This window comes from Hypanus sabinus, chromosome 10 (assembly GCF_030144855.1).
Source record: "Hypanus sabinus isolate sHypSab1 chromosome 10, sHypSab1.hap1, whole genome shotgun sequence".
NCBI lineage: Eukaryota > Metazoa > Chordata > Chondrichthyes > Myliobatiformes > Dasyatidae > Hypanus > Hypanus sabinus.
Window position 1 is genome coordinate 142764847 of NC_082715.1, and position 17932 is coordinate 142782778.

At 45.7% G+C, this 17932-nt stretch overlaps 1 protein-coding gene across 5 annotated transcripts in view; it reads left to right on the forward strand.

The window, feature by feature from the left end:
* LOC132401189 (sialate:O-sulfotransferase 2-like) overlaps positions 1 to 17932 on the forward strand; it is a 764445-nt gene that overhangs the window by 135333 nt on the left and 611180 nt on the right. For all 5 annotated transcript variants that reach the window (XR_009514518.1, XR_009514517.1, XM_059983172.1 and 2 more), the window contains one exon: positions 6787 to 8193. Coding sequence is in view for 3 of the 5 variants with exons in the window: in XM_059983172.1 (XP_059839155.1) it covers positions 7773 to 8193 (421 nt within the window). In the remaining 2 variants the exon portion in view is untranslated. The remainder of the gene's footprint in view (positions 1 to 6786; positions 8194 to 17932) is intronic.

Sequence of the window (17932 nt, forward strand, 5' to 3'; positions counted from 1 at the left end):
TGCATGAGGGACAGTGAAGAGAATCTCGGATAGGCACATGGATGAAAGAAAAGTGGAGGGATGGGTTCGATTGGTCTTGGAGTAGTTTATGTGTTCACACATTGTGGGCCAAAGGGCCAGTAGTGTGTTGTACTGTTCCACGTTCTGTGTTTAATGTTCTATATTCAATGTTCCGTGTCGGTGATTGCTTAGGATCTGTATTGGTTATAATCCAGAATACACTGCCGGTGGAGGTAGATTTAATTGTGGCATTTGTAGAATTTGTAGAGCTGTGGGAAGTGGGTAGGAGAGTGGACACTTGACAATAGACAGCATTGACTCAGTGGGCTGAATAGCCTCCTTCTGTGCTGCAACCCTTTGTGCTTCTGAGTGTTGATTCCTGTCACATTCACCAGCCTCGAGTTCTGCATTCCCGTCCCCTGGAGTGTAAAGAACCAGGAGATATTGCCAGGATAACGGATCAGCACTGAGATGAGGGGAAATCGACACGAGGAGGGCTGAAGCTTTTCGGGATTCTCCAGTGCAGAGGTCTGTTGTTGTCCAGTCATTTAAAGTGGGGATGAGTGAAATGTTTTGGGATATTGGAAACAGGCAGGAAAGTGGACAATATCTGGATCAACTATGATATCGTTGAATGAAGATTCAGACCAGTAAAGATATACAGCCTGTTACTTCATCCACTTTGTGTTGCTAAAGGGAAGACTGGCTGATGTCTGTGCACTGGAAACTGACTTCCCCGGCCACACACTGACATAGAATTTCCAGCCGTGTTAGGTGTTAAATGCTGAGCAGTATGTGTCCTACAGACAAATTAAAATGAGTGGCCGTCTGACTGCAGGCTTTTGCTTGGAGCTGGCTGTTCTGCAAAAACCTTCCACTTCATTTAACTTCCTTAGCTGTGATTCATAACCAAACGTACATTAGTATTAATGGAATTTTTCTCTGGTCTTTCATAAATTATGGAAGGAGCTGAAACAAGCCAGACATCATTCACACTGGAGTAATTCTTGTTTCAAGCACATCCCTGAAAATCAGCTCTGATGTGGAAATATATCGCAGCTCTTTCATCATCGCTGGGTTCAGATCCTGGAGCTCCCTCTCTGACGGCACAGTAGGAGCAACTTGAACACTCAGACTCAAGAAGGTAGCCCACTGCCAAATTCTCAGGATGGGCAGTAAATAGTGGTCTTGCCAGTGATGCTCACGTTCTGTAAATACAATCCCCAGCCGAGCTCAAAGACTTCTAATTCTATGCATAGTTGATGGAACTATGTCCGTTGTATAACATACTGAATTGCAACATGAACTGATAATTGATTTACTATTGTCACACATTCTGAGCGACAGTGAGAGTCTTGGCTTTGCATGTTATCCATACTGATCATTACAAACTAAAGGACATGGACGTAGCACAGGGGAAAAACAATAACAATGCACAATATAGTCTCGCTGTATTGAACTGGTTGGCCCAGCTAACCTTGGACCAAAATATTTAATGTGTCAGCTCAGATTTATTGTCCTGTTCTGTCCCAAGGTCTCAGAATCCCTTAGTGTCCAAGCCAAAACTAGGAATGATTGAAATGTTGGGATTGCACCATCTCATGTAATAACAATCAACAGATCTTCGAATGTTTATTCATTGGCTCAACACAAACGAGCTGGTGCGGTGATAGTAGTAGATAGAGCTTAACGTTTTCACTGCCTTGCTTTAGTTTGAGTGCGTAGGAACTTTCTGTTAAATGCGGTAAACAGTGAAATGCATCAAATTTTGTTTTTGATAAAACACAACTAAATCAAAATTGTAAATAGTAATAATTATAGACCTATCTTTGGCAGGATTTAATTCAATTATATCATAGAACAGTACAGTTCAGTACAGACCCCTTGGCCCATGATGTGCCAACCAACCTAAACCGACTCTGCAGTGAATCTAACCCTTCCCTTCTACACAGCCTGTAACCCTCCATTATCTACACACCTACCTATGGATCTCTTATAAATCCGTATTGTACCAGCCTCTACAACCATCCCCAGCAACGTGCTCCACGCACCCACCATTCTCTTGTGTGAAAAGAAATACCATTCACATCTCCTCTAAACTTACCTCCTCTCACCATTAAAGGATATCTTCTGGTATTGGTAGTTGTTCTGTAGGGGGGGGGTGGGAGGTGCTGACTGTCCACTCTATCTATGTCTCTCATAACCTTGTACACCTCCATCAAGTCACCTGTCATCCTCTGTCACTCCGAAGAGAAAAGCCCGTGCTTCCTCACCTTTCCTCATAAGGCAGATTCTCTAATCCAGGCGGCATCCTGGTAGATCTCCTCTGCACCCATCCTTCCTGTAATGAGTTGAGCAGAACTCTCCAAGAATGTCTTCAACTCCAACTAAGGTTCTGCATGTTTGCAACAGCCCTTTATCCTTGATTTTTGGTTTCCAATTACCAATTACCAATTTCCAATTAGTTCATCACCTCCAATCCCACACTTGTGGAAGTCATGGCAAGGCAAAGGTTAAGTAAAGGGTTATGTTGTTTTATGTAGTCTAGCGCAGCCTTGTGCTGTCTCACATAACCTAGTGTAGTTTTGTGTTGTTTCAAGTAACACCAGGGTCCTGGAGGAATATTGTTTCATTTTTACTGTGCACTGTACCAACAGTTTATGGTCAAAATTACAATAAACTTGACTTGATTTGACTAATGTCCAAGCAAGGTAGGTAGGTTGCAGATAGAGTGCAGACAGCCCAGGTGAGAAATATGTCTTTGAAGAGTATAGCTTCCCTTTTTACAGCAGCAAACTGGAGCCATTTGGCTTACAGAGACGAGGTAAGGATGCAAGGGGCACACTCACCAGCTTGGGGACAATTTATGAACTTTAATGTAGCATCAGTTGTTGACTTGTAGTTTCTACTGATTTTTAACACTTGTATTGTGAACGACAATTGATCTTCCAAGTAAGAATTCAAACATACAGTTTACCAGATGATCAATATCCGTAATTGCTAGTCAATTCTGTATAAAAATGCCATTTCTCTGTTTAGTCTTCAGAGCAGTATGGTTACGGGCATGTTGTTCTCCCTGTGCAAAGTAAATAAAGTGTGATTGAGGAGCGAGTGTGAGTTTTCAGAGTTGAGTTAATTGGTGACGACACACAGGACCCGCAGTCGAATGGTGTTGGTGATGAGAGCCACGTATGGCCCTGTCAGTGCAAAATGACCAAGAATCCCACTTGTGTCTTGCTGCCTCGGAGATCGATCGTGAAAATTAAAGCATTCTTTTGTTCCCAGGTGAGTCTTGTGGTTGAAAATTAAGCATTGAAACCCTAGGGACCAGGCAAGTGAGAGGGGAACATGAGATGTGGGAGGCATCCTCATTAGGCTCAGGAAAATAGATCAGGACTGTGGAGAAGCAAGATTGTGTTTATTTATTGAGATCAGTGTTCCAGCCCTTCAGGCCTCGTTGTCCAGCAACCCCCGATTTAACCTTAAAGGGTTAAAAGATCCAGGTTTAGTAATTGGTGAAGAGCAAACCACATGAGGGTGGTAGGATGCGGTGAAGGGTCCTCGATCTAAAATGTTTACAGTGTCCCGTTTCACAGATCCCGTGTCTTTCAGTTTAGCATTTCTGACACCAACAGTTTTTAGGATTTTCACGGGTGACAGATTTTGAAGAACAGTTAAAAGAGAGTGAAAATTCTGAGCTGGTGTTCATTGGATGGTGGTTGTAATGAAAAGAGATCATCTCTTGGGTTGTTAGTGTGTGTGTGGGCGGGGAACTTATTTCCTTTAACCTGTAATGAAACACCAGCTCGGTTTCCCTCTCCACAGGCGCTGACTGATCTGTTGCGAATTTCTGTGTTTATTTTAGATTCTCAGTATCTGTGTTTTTTGCTCTTTGATGGATTATATTTGCTGATGGCATTAGTGTCACTGAACCAAGGCAGGTACACACAGTCGACAGAGAGATACGTCCAGTTGAATAATGTAACAGGTTTCCTGAGGAATCACAGCTATTTGATCTTTATAACTACAAAGAAACTCTCCAGGGTACAATGCCTGCTGTGAGATAGTAACCTGGATGAAATCCAACATCTGGACAAGGGCCGATGAAGAAATATCCTGTTAACCACAGCAATAGTTATTTTCAGAAAGCCACTGTGAAAGATAAATAAAATATAACTTGAATCCTCAGTTTCTTTCCCTCGGGTGACATGAAGGGATTTTGGAAAGAAATATAGTTTTAATCAGAAGTTCTCTCTCTTATTTATATGTCTGGTGAAATATGTTCAGAATCAAAATCAGGTTTATTATCACGGACATATTTTGTGCAATTTTTTTGAGGCAGCAGTACAGTGCAATATGTAAAATATACTGTAAATCGCAACAAGAAATATACATTCAGTGGCCACTTAATTAGTTACAGGAGTGAAATCCAGAGTGGTTTTCTGTTGCTGCAGCCCATCCCCTTCATGGTTCGACGTGTTGTGTGTTCAGAGATGCTCTTCTGCACACCACTGTCGTAACGTGTGGTTATTTGAGTTACTGTGGCCTACCTGTCAGCTTGAACCCATCTGGCCATTCTCCTCCGACCTCTCTCACATTAACAAGGCATTTTCACCACAAAACTGCTGCTCATTGGATGTTTTTTTTGCACCATTCTCTGTCAACTCTAGAGCAGGGTTTCCCAACCTGGTCCATGGACCCCTCAGTTATTGCTACGGGTCCATGGCATAAAAAGGGTTGGGAACCCTGATCTATAGGCTGCTGTGCATGAAAATCCCAGGAGATCAGCAGTTTCTGAGATACTCAAACCACCAGCAATCATTCCACGGTCAAAATCACTCAAATCCCATTTCTTCCCCATTCCCCAAACAGACCATATTTAGTCTGAACAACAACTTTTATGATTGTCTTTATGATTTTATGTATTGAGTTGCTGCCGCATGATTGGCTGATTAGATATTTGCATTAACGAGCAGGTGAACACGTGTACCTCATTGAGTGGCTACTGAGTGCATATGTATATAGAAACTAAAGATGTAATGCTAAAAGACCCTGTTTTTGTTATTTGAGGGTCGGCTGAATGTTGAACCCAAGTGAAATGCAGTAACATAATTAAACCACTTCAGCCCGAGGGACTGTGAGAAGACCATGGGAGAGTTTCTGAGGGACCTGCACGGCGAGAGTTTAATCTGTGGTGTTGTTTTGTGGAGCTAACCCAATCTGGCACTGTGTGATTCCGGTAGCAATGAAACTACATTCCCTGTCTCTCTCAAAGTGCTGTGGATCAGTGTTACAAAAACTGCCGCTGTTGTGCTGACCCTCATTCTGATGTCTTTCGAAGCTCTAAGCACAGCAGTGCAGTGCATTTCCTGCAAGAACCACAGTATCAGGCTCATTATCCACCACATAAAAGATGTGAAATTTGAGGCTTTGTGTCAGAGAAAACTCATAAAAATAAATAGTGCAAAAAAAAAGGAATAACAAGGCAGTGTTCTTGGGTTCATGGGCTGTTCAGAAATCAGATTGTTGAGGGGAGAAAGTCGTTCCTGAATCATTGAGTGTGGGTCTTCAGGCTTCGGGCAGACAGGGCTAATCTTCCTCCCTGATGGTAGTAACGAGGACTGGGCATGTCTTAGATGGGGAGGGTCCTTAATGATGATGATGGATGCCATCTTTTTGAGGCATCGCCTATTGATGACAGCCTCAAAACCCACCTCTTAAATGCTTTTTGCCACACTAGTTACTTATTAAAAAAAGGAATAATGAGGTATTACTCATCAGTTCATGGACCATTCAGAAATCTGATGGCAGAGGCAATGAACCTGTTCCTTAAGCTTTGAGATTGGGTCTTCAGCCTGATGTTAGTAACAAGAAAAGGGCACATCACGGATGGTGATGGTCCTTAGTGATGGATGCCTCCATCTCGAGGCACTGACTTCTGAAGATGGTGGGGAGGCTCACGCCTGTGATTGTGCTGGCTGATTCAACAACCCTTTGCAGCCTGTTGCAATCCTGTGCGTTGGAGGCTCCACCAATCAGAATGCTCTCCACTGTATTGAGACTCTCTGGAATTGCCACCCCAGAGAGCAAAGGTGGCAGAGTCGTTGAATCAGGTTCAAGTTTATTGTTATTTAACCATACACATGTATACAGCTAAACGAAACTGTGTTCCTCCGTGGTTGTGGTGCAAGACGCAGAGCATACAGTCACACACAGTGCACAGTAAATATAGGTTCAATAGCACATAGAATGACAAAAGGTTCTTAACACAAGTCCCCGAGTGGCAAGGCTTGAAGATTGATGGCGCATGGAATGTTGTCTTGGAGCCACGTTTCAGCAACATCAAGCACACTGCAGTTCCTCATCTCTTACTGAGTCAACTGCAGATGAAGGCAATCCAACTTGACTTCCAGGGAATATCTCCCAGATGGAGAAAGGTGACTGTTCACATCCGGGATTGGGCAGGGTCAAGGACATGAGGCACAGAATCGGTCCTGATCTCACTGAAGAGGGGAGCAGACCTGAGGGACGGTGTGGTTTGTTCCTGATGCTGTTGTATATTTTCAGTCAAATTCGGCATGACTGGCAGTAATTTTTACTGGAATTGCCTTCCTCTGCCTCTGGTTACAATGTACTTCAGTGTGGTATGATCTGGATGGGGTATTTTCCTCTGCCTCTTGTTACAATGTACTTCAGTGTGGTATGATCTGGATGGGGTATTGGGGTATTTTCCTCTGCTTCTGGTTACGTGTGACAATAATAAACCATTGTTTTGTTCTCTTGCAGAGGTGAATCCTGGTGGAATGAGGGTCGAGCTGCTGCAGAGAAACTGTCTCAGACTTGCTGCTTCTTACCCCTGATCTCCCCTCCCCACCCCCGAGTGATCTAAACAAGCTTTGTTTGTATGAAAGGAAGGGGATGGGCAATGGAAGGGCAGTTTGGGCAAAGAGGGTGATGGAGATGGGTCCAGAGGTATAAACTCCACAGGGTAGAAAAGATGCCCACGAGAATGCTGTGTCTGCCATTCAAAGGGAAACTGAGACACGTGTCCATTCATCTGCTTTCAATCCATCTCTACTCTCTTTATTTACCAGATAAACTTCCTCAGTCAGTAGTCCGCCTCAGGGTTTCCGAAGAATTTAAACAGGGAACAGATTTCAGGAAACTTTGTTAAGACAGCCGACGAGTGGAATATAAAATTACAGCCTGCTCAACCAATCACTATCTCAGTGGATAGAAATGTGGCCAACTGGATAACCTTCTCCAGGCGGACCATTGTTGGGGGTGGCTGAGGGGTGAAGGCAGGATAAGGTGAGGAAGGATTTGGGTCAGGTCTGTCCCTTACTGATGGAGGGGTACAATTAACCACCTCCAGGCACATTGGGTTAGGTGGGTTAAAGTGTGTGATGAGTGGAGACAGGTTATGGTGAGGAAGGATTTGGGTCAGGTCTGTCCCTTATTGATGGAGGGATACAATTAACTTCCTGAGTTTGACGACAGTAATACTGACATTGTAAGCGATTGGCCTAAAGGTATAGGAAGCTCGTTTGGTGACTCTCTACCGACACTGAAAGGAGACACAAAACAGATGAAGCACAAGGTTGGGAGAAAGTCGATGCAGAGCACCAGGACAAACGCATGGCTGCGCTAGCCCTGGATTACAAAATATTTTGTACACTTTCTCTGTTTGGAAAGCTTGTCTGAAAGATCTGTATTTTTACACGTCGCTGCCCTGACGTTACGACGCACTAAAGGAAAGTTATGTGTTGGGAATGGCCAGACTAGCGATCAAGATACATCGCTGCTTCCACAGGAAGCCATTACGATTCTTCACCTTCATTACGGTTTACCTCATGGCTGGAAGTCTACTGTTCCTGCACACAGGCTTTGTAGGAGACAGCACCGTCGCTGGGAGGGCCTCACCCCACAGAGAGGGGGCACCTCACACAGCCTTGGGATCTCCTTCTGGCCTCCAGCGTTTCTCCTTCCTGCCCTTCGGGAGGGCAAATCAGGAGGTGCCTCAGAAGGAGCAGTGGCCGGCACTGCCTCCAGCCCTGCCCAGAAGGTATGGACCTCCATGGCTGAAACCAGTCTTGCAGGACGCCCTGGACAAGCTGAGATCCGGAGAGCCCATCGGCAGCTGGAGTCGAGCATTGAAGGGGAAGATGTGGAGGGATCAGGAGGAGAACAGAGGTGGGTCAGATTCTTCAACAGCAACAATTGCTCTTACACCTGACCTTTCATAGGGGTAGAATGCAATCGCTCTGTCACCTGACCTTCCTTTCATAGGGGTAGAATGCAATCGCTCTGTCACCTGACCTTCCTTTCATAGGGGTAGAATGCAATCACTCTGTCACCTGACCTTCCTCTCATAGGGGTAGAATGCAATCGCTCTGTCACCTGACCTTCCTTTCATAGGGGTAGAATGCAATCGCTCTGTCACCTGACCTTCCTTTCATAGGGGTAGAATGCAATCACTCTGTCACCTGACCATCATTTCATAGGGGTAGAATGGAATCGCTCTGTCACCTGACCTTCCTTTCATTGGGGTAAAATGCAATCACTCTGTCACCTGACCTTCCTTTCATTGGGGTAAAATGCAATCCCTCTGTCACCTGACCTTCCTCTCATTGGGGTAAAATGCAATCACTCTGTCACCTGACCTTCCTTTCATTGGGGTAAAATGCAATCACTCTGTCACCTGACCTTCCTTTCATAGGGGTAGAATGCAATCGCTCTGTCACCTGACCTTCCTTTCATAGGGGTAGAATGCAATCGCTCTGTCACCTGATCGTCCTTTCATAGGGGTAGAATGCAATTGCTCAGTGACCTGACCTTCCTTTCATAGGGGTAGAATGCAATCACTCTGTCACTGACCTTCCTCTCATAGGGGTAGAATGCAATCACTCTGTCACCTGACCTTCCTCTCATAGGGGTAGAATGCAATCACTCTGTCAGCTGACCTTCCTTTCATAGGGGTAGAATGCAATCACTCTGTCACCTGACGTTCCTCTCATAGGGGTAGAATGCAATCGCTCTCTCACCCGACCTTCCTTTCATAAGGGTAGAATGCAATCGCTCTGTCACCTGACCTTCTGTTCATAGGGGTTGTAACGTTCTCCTTCGGGTGTAACGAAACGCCGAATTTAACGTCCGGATAAACCACAGCCAATGCAAACCAGATCGCAGTAAGATTAACCATTTACTGTTCACTCTTCACATTAACATATGGTGAAAACTGTTGATAAAACAATACAAGATTGATACAGTATTTGTTCCTTCCTTAATATCACATTTCAAGTGTAAATACTTGCAAAGGTGACTATAACTACATTACACTAAGGTGCAGTATACAGGGAGAGTTTACCTGCTCCATTGACTACTTTAAATACACTTCCATGCAAACTATCCGCGACTCTTTAACTAACGAAAGCATAAACATTATCTACCGTCGTTACCTCTAACAGGATCAGCATTAACATCTTAGTTCAATATATCGATTATCTATTAACTTACAGCGTTGCTCTCACTGTGATTTCTCATGCCTGCAAAACTGCTTGTGCTCAGGTGAGCCTCGTGGAAAGCCCCCACCCTCGCGCTAATTTCAAACCGGTGTTTTCCCACAAGACGCGGCGAAACCGGATGTGACGTCATCGCATGCCGATATATTTTACATGCAATGAATATACTTTAAACACTTCTAATTCTAACTAGAAAATACTATTGAATGAATCACTAAGCGAAAATATTATAAACTAAATAACTGTCGTAAAGACAGCACAGGGGTAGAATGCAATCGCTCTGTCACCTGACCTTCCTCTCATAGGGGTAGAATGCAATCGCTCTGTCACCTGACCTTCCTTTCATAGGGGTAGAATGCATTCACTCTGTCACCTGACCTTCCTCTCATAGGGGTAGAATGCAATCGCTCTGTCACCTGACCTTCCTTTCATAGGGGTAGAATGCAATCGCTCTGTCACCTGACCTTCCTTTCATAGGGGTAGAATTGAATCACTCTGTCACCTGACCATCCTTTCATAGGGGTAGAATGCAATCACTCTGTCACCTGACCTTCCTTTCATAGGGGTAGAATGCAATCACTCTGTCACCTGACCATCCTTTCATAGGGGTAGAATGCAATCGCTCTCTCATCTCACCTTCCTTTCATAGGGGTAGAATGCAATCGCTCTGTCACCTGATCGTCCTTTCATAGGGGTAGAATGCAATCGCTCTGTCACCTGACCATCCTTTCAAAGGGGTAAAATGCAATTGCTCTGTGACCTGACCTTCCTTTCATAGGGGTAGAATGCAATTGCTCTGTGACCTGACCTTCCTTTCATAGGGGTAGAATGTAATCGCTCTGTCACCTGACCTTCCTTTCATAGGGGTAAAATGCAATCGCTCTGTCACCTGACCATCCTTTCATAGGGGTAAAATGCAATTGCTCTGTGACCTGACCTTCCTTTCATAGGGGTAGAATGCAATTGCTCTGTGACCTGACCTTCCTTTCATCGGGGTAAAATGCAATCACTCTGTCACCTGACCTTCCTTTCATAGGGGTAGAATGCAATCACTCTGTCACCTGACCTTCCTTTCATAGGGGTAGAATGCAATCACTCTGTCACCCGACCTTCCTTTCATTGGGGTAAAATGCAATAGCTCTCTCACCTGATCGTCCTTCCATAGGGGTAGAATGGAATCGCTCTCTCACCTGACCTTCCTTTCATAGGGGTAGAATGCAATCGCTCTGTCACCTGACCTTCCTTTCATAGGGGTAAAATGCAATCACTCTGTCACCTGACCTTCCTTTCATAGGGGTAGAATGCAATCACTCTGTCACCTGACCTTCCTTTCATAGGGGTAGAATGCAATCACTCTGTCACCTGACCTTCCTTTCATTGGGGTAAAATGCAATAGCTCTCTCACCTGATCGTCCTTCCATAGGGGTAGAATGCAATCACTCTGTCACCTGACCTTCCTTTCATAGGGGTAGAATGGAATCGCTCTCTCACCTGACCTTCCTCTCATAGGGGTAGAACGCAATCACTCTGTCACCTGACCATCCTTTCATAGGGGTAGAATGGAATCGCTCTCTCACCTGACCTTCCTTTCATAGGGGTAGAATGCAATCGCTCTGTCACCTCACCTTCCTTTCATAGGGGTAGAATGCAATCACTCTGTCAGCTGACCTTCCTTTCATAGGGGTAGAATGCAATCACTCTGTCACCTGACCTTCCTTTCATAGGGGTAGAATGCAATCACTCTGTCACCTGACCTTCCTTTCATAGGGGTAGAATGCAATCACTCTGTCAGCTGACCTTCCTTTCATAGGGGTAGAATGCAATCGCTCTCTCACCTGACCTTCCTTTCATAGGGGTAGAATGCAATCGCTCTGTCACCTGACCTTCCTTTCATAGGGGTAGAATGCAATCGCTCTGTCACCTGACCTTCCTTTCATAGGGGTAGAATGCAATCGCTCTCTCACCCGACCTTCCTTTCATCGGGGTAGAATGCAATCGCTCTGTCACCTGACCTTCCTTTCATAGGGGTAGAATGCAATCGCTCTCTCACCCGACCTTCCTTTCATTTGGGTAAAATGCAATAGCTCTCTCATCTGATCGTCCTTCCATAGGGGTAGAATGGAATCGCTCTGTCACCTGGCCTTCCTTTCATAGGGGTAGAATGTAATCACTCTGTCACCTGACCTTCCTATCATAGGGATAGAATGCAATCACTCTGTCACCTGACCTTCATTTCATAGGGGTAGAATGGAATCGCTCTGTCACCTGACCTTCCTTTCATAGGGGTAGAATGGAATCGCTCTGTCACCTGACCTTCCTTTCATAGGGGTAGAATGCAATCGCTCTGTCACCTGACCTTCCTTTCATAGGGGTAGAATGCAATCGCTCTGTCACCTGACCTTCCTTTCATTGGGGTAAAATGCAATCACTCTGTCACCTGATCGTCCTTTCATAGGGGTAGAATGCAATCGCTCTGTCACCTGACCATCCTTTCAAAGGGGTAGAATGCAATCACTCTGTCACCTGACCTTCCTTTCATAGGGGTAGAATGCAATCACTCTGTCACCTGACCTTCCTTTCATAGGGGTAGAATGCAATCACTCTGTCACCTGACCTTCCTTTCATAGGGGTAGAATGCAATCACTCTGTCACCTGACCTTCCTTTCATAGGGGTAGAATGCAATCACTCTGTCACCTGACCTTCCTTTCATAGGGGTAGAATGCAATCACTCTGTCACCTGACCTTCCTTTCATAGGGGTAGAATGCAATCACTCTGTCACCTGACCTTCCTTTCATAGGGGTAGAATGGAATCACTCTGTCAGCTGACCTTCCTTTCATAGGGGTAGAATGCAATCACTCTGTCACCTGACCTTCCTTTCATAGGGGTAGAATGCAATTGCTCTGTCACCTGACCTTCCTTTCATAGGGGTAGAATGCAATCACTCTGTCACCTGACCTTCCTTTCATAGGGGTAGAATGCAATCACTCTGTCACCTGACCTTCCTCTCATAGGGGTAGAATGCAATCACTCTGTCAGCTGACCTTCCTTTCATAGGGGTAGAATGCAATCACTCTGTCACCTGACGTTCCTCTCATAGGGGTAGAATGCAATCGCTCTCTCACCCGACCTTCCTTTCATAAGGGTAGAATGCAATCACTCTGTCACCTGACCTTCCTTTCATAGGGGTAGAATGGAATCGCTCTGTCACCTGGCCTTCCTTTCATTGGGGTAAAATGCAATCACTCTGTCACCTGACCTTCCTTTCATAGGGGTAGAATGCAATCACTCTGTCACCTGACCTTCCTTTCATAGGGGTAGAATGCAATCACTCTGTCACCTGACCTTCCTTTCATTGGGGTAAAATGCAATAGCTCTCTCACCTGATCGTCCTTCCATAGGGGTAGAATGGAATCGCTCTCTCACCTGACCTTCCTCTCATAGGGGTAGAACGCAATCACTCTGTCACCTGACCATCCTTTCATAGGGGTAGAATGGAATCGCTCTCTCACCTGACCTTCCTTTCATAGGGGTAGAATGCAATCGCTCTGTCACCTGACCTTCCTTTCATAGGGGTAGAATGCAATCACTCTGTCAGCTGACCTTCCTTTCATAGGGGTAGAATGCAATCACTCTGTCACCTGACCTTCCTTTCATAGGGGTAGAATGGAATCGCTCTCTCACCTGACCTTCCTTTCATAGGGGTAGAATGCAATCGCTCTGTCACCTGACCTTCCTTTGATAGGGGTAGGATGCAATCACTCTGTCACCTGACCTTCCTTTCATAGGGGTAGAATGCAATCACTCTGTCAGCTGACCTTCCTTTCATAGGGGTAGAATGCAATCGCTCTCTCACCTGACCTTCCTTTCATAGGGGTAGAATGCAATCACTCTGTCACCTGACCTTCCTCTCATAGCGGTAGAATGCAATCACTCTGTCAGCTGACCTTCCTTTCATTGGGGTAGAATGCAATCACTCTGTCAGCTGACCTTCCTTTCATAGGGGTAGAATGCAATCGCTCTGTCACCTGACCTTCCTTTCATAGGGGTAGAATGCAATCGCTCTGTCACCTGACCTTCCTTTCATAGGGGTAGAATGCAATCGCTCTGTCACCTGACCTTCCTTTCATAGGGGTAGAATGCAATCGCTCTGTCACCTGACCTTCCTTTCATAGGGGTAGAATGCAATCGCTCTGTCACCTGACCTTCCTTTCATAGGGTAGAATGCAATCGCTCTCTCACCCGACCTTCCTTTCATCGGGGTAGAATGCAATCGCTCTGTCACCTGACCTTCCTTTCATAGGGGTAGAATGCAATCGCTCTCTCACCCGACCTTCCTTTCATTTGGGTAAAATGCAATAGCTCTCTCACCTGATCGTCCTTCCATAGGGGTAGAATGGAATCGCTCTGTCACCTGACCTTCCTATCATAGGGATAGAATGCAATCACTCTGTCACCTGACCTTCCTATCATAGGGATAGAATGCAATCACTCTGTCACCTGACCTTCATTTCATAGGGGTAGAATGGAATCGCTCTGTCACCTGACCTTCCTTTCATAGGGGTAGAATGGAATCGCTCTGTCACCTGACCTTCCTTTCATAGGGGTAGAATGCAATCGCTCTGTCACCTGACCTTCCTTTCATAGGGGTAGAATGCAATCGCTCTGTCACCTGACCTTCCTTTCATAGGGGTAGAATGCAATCACTCTGTCACCTGACCTTCCTTTCATAGGGGTAGAATGCAATCACTCTGTCACCTGACCTTCCTTTCATAGGGGTAGAATGCAATCACTCTGTCACCTGACCTTCCTTTCATAGGGGTAGAATGCAATCACTCTGTCACCTGACCTTCCTTTCATAGGGGTAGAATGCAATCACTCTGTCACCTGACCTTCCTTTCATAGGGGTAGAATGGAATCACTCTGTCAGCTGACCTTCCTTTCATAGGGGTAGAATGCAATCACTCTGTCACCTGACCTTCCTTTCATAGGGGTGGAATGCAATTGCTCTGTCACCTGACCTTCCTTTCATAGGGGTAGAATGCAATCACTCTGTCACCTGACCTTCCTTTCATAGGGGTAGAATGCAATCACTCTGTCACCTGACCTTCCTCTCATAGGGGTAGAATGCAATCACTCTGTCAGCTGACCTTCCTTTCATAGGGGTAGAATGCAATCACTCTGTCACCTGACATTCCTCTCATAGGGGTAGAATGCAATCGCTCTCTCACCCGACCTTCCTTTCATAAGGGTAGAATGCAATAACTCTGTCACCTGACCTTCCTTTCATAGGGGTAGAATGGAATCGCTCTGTCACCTGGCTTTCCTTTCATTGGGGTAGAATGCAATCAATCTGTCACCTGACCGTCCTTTCATAGGGGCAGAATGTAATCACTCTGTCACCTGACCTTCCTCTCATAGGGGTAGAATGCAATCGCTCTGTCACCTGACCTTCTGTTCATAGGGGTAGAATGCAATCGCTCTGTCACCTGACCTTCCTCTCATAGGGGTAGAATGCAATCGCTCTGTCACCTGACCTTCCTTTCATAGGGGTAGAATGCATTCACTCTGTCACCTGACCTTCCTCTCATAGGGGTAGAATGCAATCGCTCTGTCACCTGACCTTCCTTTCATTGGGGTAAAATGCAATCACTCTGTCACCTGATCGTCCTTTCATAGGGGTAGAATGCAATCGCTCTGTCACCTGACCATCCTTTCAAAGGGGTAGAATGCAATCACTCTGTCACCTGACCTTCCTTTCATAGGGGTAGAATGCAATCACTCTGTCACCTGACCTTCCTTTCATAGGGGTAGAATGCAATCACTCTGTCACCTGACCTTCCTTTCATAGGGGTAGAATGCAATCACTCTGTCACCTGACCTTCCTTTCATAGGGGTAGAATGCAATCACTTTGTCACCTGACCTTCCTTTCATAGGGGTAGAATGCAATCTCTCTGTCACCTGACCTTCCTTTCATAGGGGTAGAATGCAATCACTCTGTCACCTGACCTTCCTTTCATAGGGGTAGAATGGAATCACTCTGTCAGCTGACCTTCCTTTCATAGGGGTAGAATGCAATCACTCTGTCACCTGACCTTCCTTTCATAGGGGTAGAATGCAATTGCTCTGTCACCTGACCTTCCTTTCATAGGGGTAGAATGCAATCACTCTGTCACCTGACCTTCCTTTCATAGGGGTAGAATGCAATCACTCTGTCACCTGACCTTCCTCTCATAGGGGTAGAATGCAATCGCTCTGTCACCTGACCTTCCTTTCATAGGGGTAGAATGCATTCACTCTGTCACCTGACCTTCCTCTCATAGGGGTAGAATGCAATCGCTCTGTCACCTGACCTTCCTTTCATAGGGGTAGAATGCAATCGCTCTGTCACCTGACCTTCCTTTCATAGGGGTAGAATGCAATCACACTGTCACCTGACCTTCCTTTCATAGGGGTATAATTGAATCACTCTGTCACCTGACCATCCTTTCATAGGGGTAGAATGCAATCACTCTGTCACCTGACCTTCCTTTCATAGGGGTAGAATGCAATCGCTCTCTCATCTCACCTTCCTTTCATAGGGGTAGAATGCAATCGCTCTGTCACCTGACCTTCCTTTCATAGGGGTAGAATGCAATCGCTCTCTCATCTCACCTTCCTTTCATAGGGGTAGAATGCAATCGCTCTGTCACCTGATCGTCCTTTCATAGGGGCAGAATGTAATCACTCTGTCACCTGACCATCCTTTCAAAGGGGTAAAATGCAATTGCTCTGTGACCTGACCTTCCTTTCATAGGGGTAGAATGCAATTGCTCTGTGACCTGACCTTCGTTTCATAGGGGTAGAATGTAATCGCTCTGTCACCTGACCTTCCTTTCATAGGGGTAAAATGCAATCGCTCTGTCACCTGACCATCCTTTCATAGGGGTAAAATGCAATTGCTCTGTGACCTGACCTTCCTTTCATAGGGGTAGAATGCAATTGCTCTGTGACCTGACCTTCCTTTCATCGGGGTAAAATGCAATCACTCTGTCACCTGACCTTCCTTTCATAGGGGTAGAATGCAATCACTATGTCACCTGACCTTCCTTTCATAGGGGTAGAATGCAATCACTCTGTCACCTGACCTTCCTTTCATTGGGGTAAAATGCAATAGCTCTCTCACCTGATCGTCCTTCCATAGGGGTAGAATGGAATCGCTCTCTCACCTGACCTTCCTCTCATAGGGGTAGAATGCAATCGCTCTGTCACCTGACCTTCCTTTCATAGGGGTAGAATGCAATCGCTCTGTCACCTGGCCTTCCTTTCATAGGGGTAGAATGCAATCACTCTGTCACCTGGCCTTCCTTTCATAGGGGTAGAATGCAATCACTCTGTCAGCTGACCTTCCTTTCATAGGGGTAGAATGCAATCACTCTGTCACCTGACCTTCCTTTCATAGGGGTAGAATGCAATTGCTCTGTCACCTGACATTCCTTTCATAGGGGTAGAATGCAATCGCTCTCTCACCCGACCTTCCTTTCATCGGGGTAGAATGCAATCGCTCTCTCACCTGACCTTCCTTTCATTGGGGTAAAATGCAATAGCTCTCTCACCTGATCGTCCTTCCATAGGGGTAGAATGGAATCGCTCTGTCACCTGATCGTCCTTCCATAGGGGTAGAATGCAATCGCTCTGTCACCTGACCCTTTCATAGGGGTAGAATGCAATCACTCTGTCACCTGACCTTCCGATCATAGGGATAGAATGCAATCACTCAGTCACCTGACCTTCATTTCATAGGGGTAGAATGGAATCGCTCTGTCACCTGACCTTCCTTTCATAGGGGTAGAATACAATCGCTCTGTCACCTGACCTTCCTTTCATAGGGGTAGAATGGAATCGCTCTGTCACCTGACCTTCCTTTCATAGGGGTAGTATACAATCGCTCTGTCACCTGACCTTCCTTTCATAGGGGTAGAATGGAATCGCTCTGTCACCTCACCTTCCTTTCATAGGGGTAGAATGCAATCACCCTGACAACTGACCTTCCTTTCATAGGGGTAGAATGCAATCACTCTGTCACCTGACCATCCTTTCAAAGGGGTAAAATGCAATTGCTCTGTGACCTGACCTTCCTTTCATAGGGGTAGAATGCAATTGCTCTGTGACCTGACCTTCCTTTCATAGGGGTAGAATGTAATCACTCTGTCACCTGACCATCCTTTCATAGGGGTAGAATGCAATCGCTCTGTCACCTGATCTTCCTTTCATAGGGGTAGAATGCAATCACTCTGTCACCTGACCTTCCTTTCATAGGGGTAGAATGCAATCACTCTGTCACCTGACCTTCCTTTCATAAGGGTAGAATGCAATCACTCTGTCACCTGACCTTCCTTTCATAAGGGTAGAATGCAATCACTCTGTCACC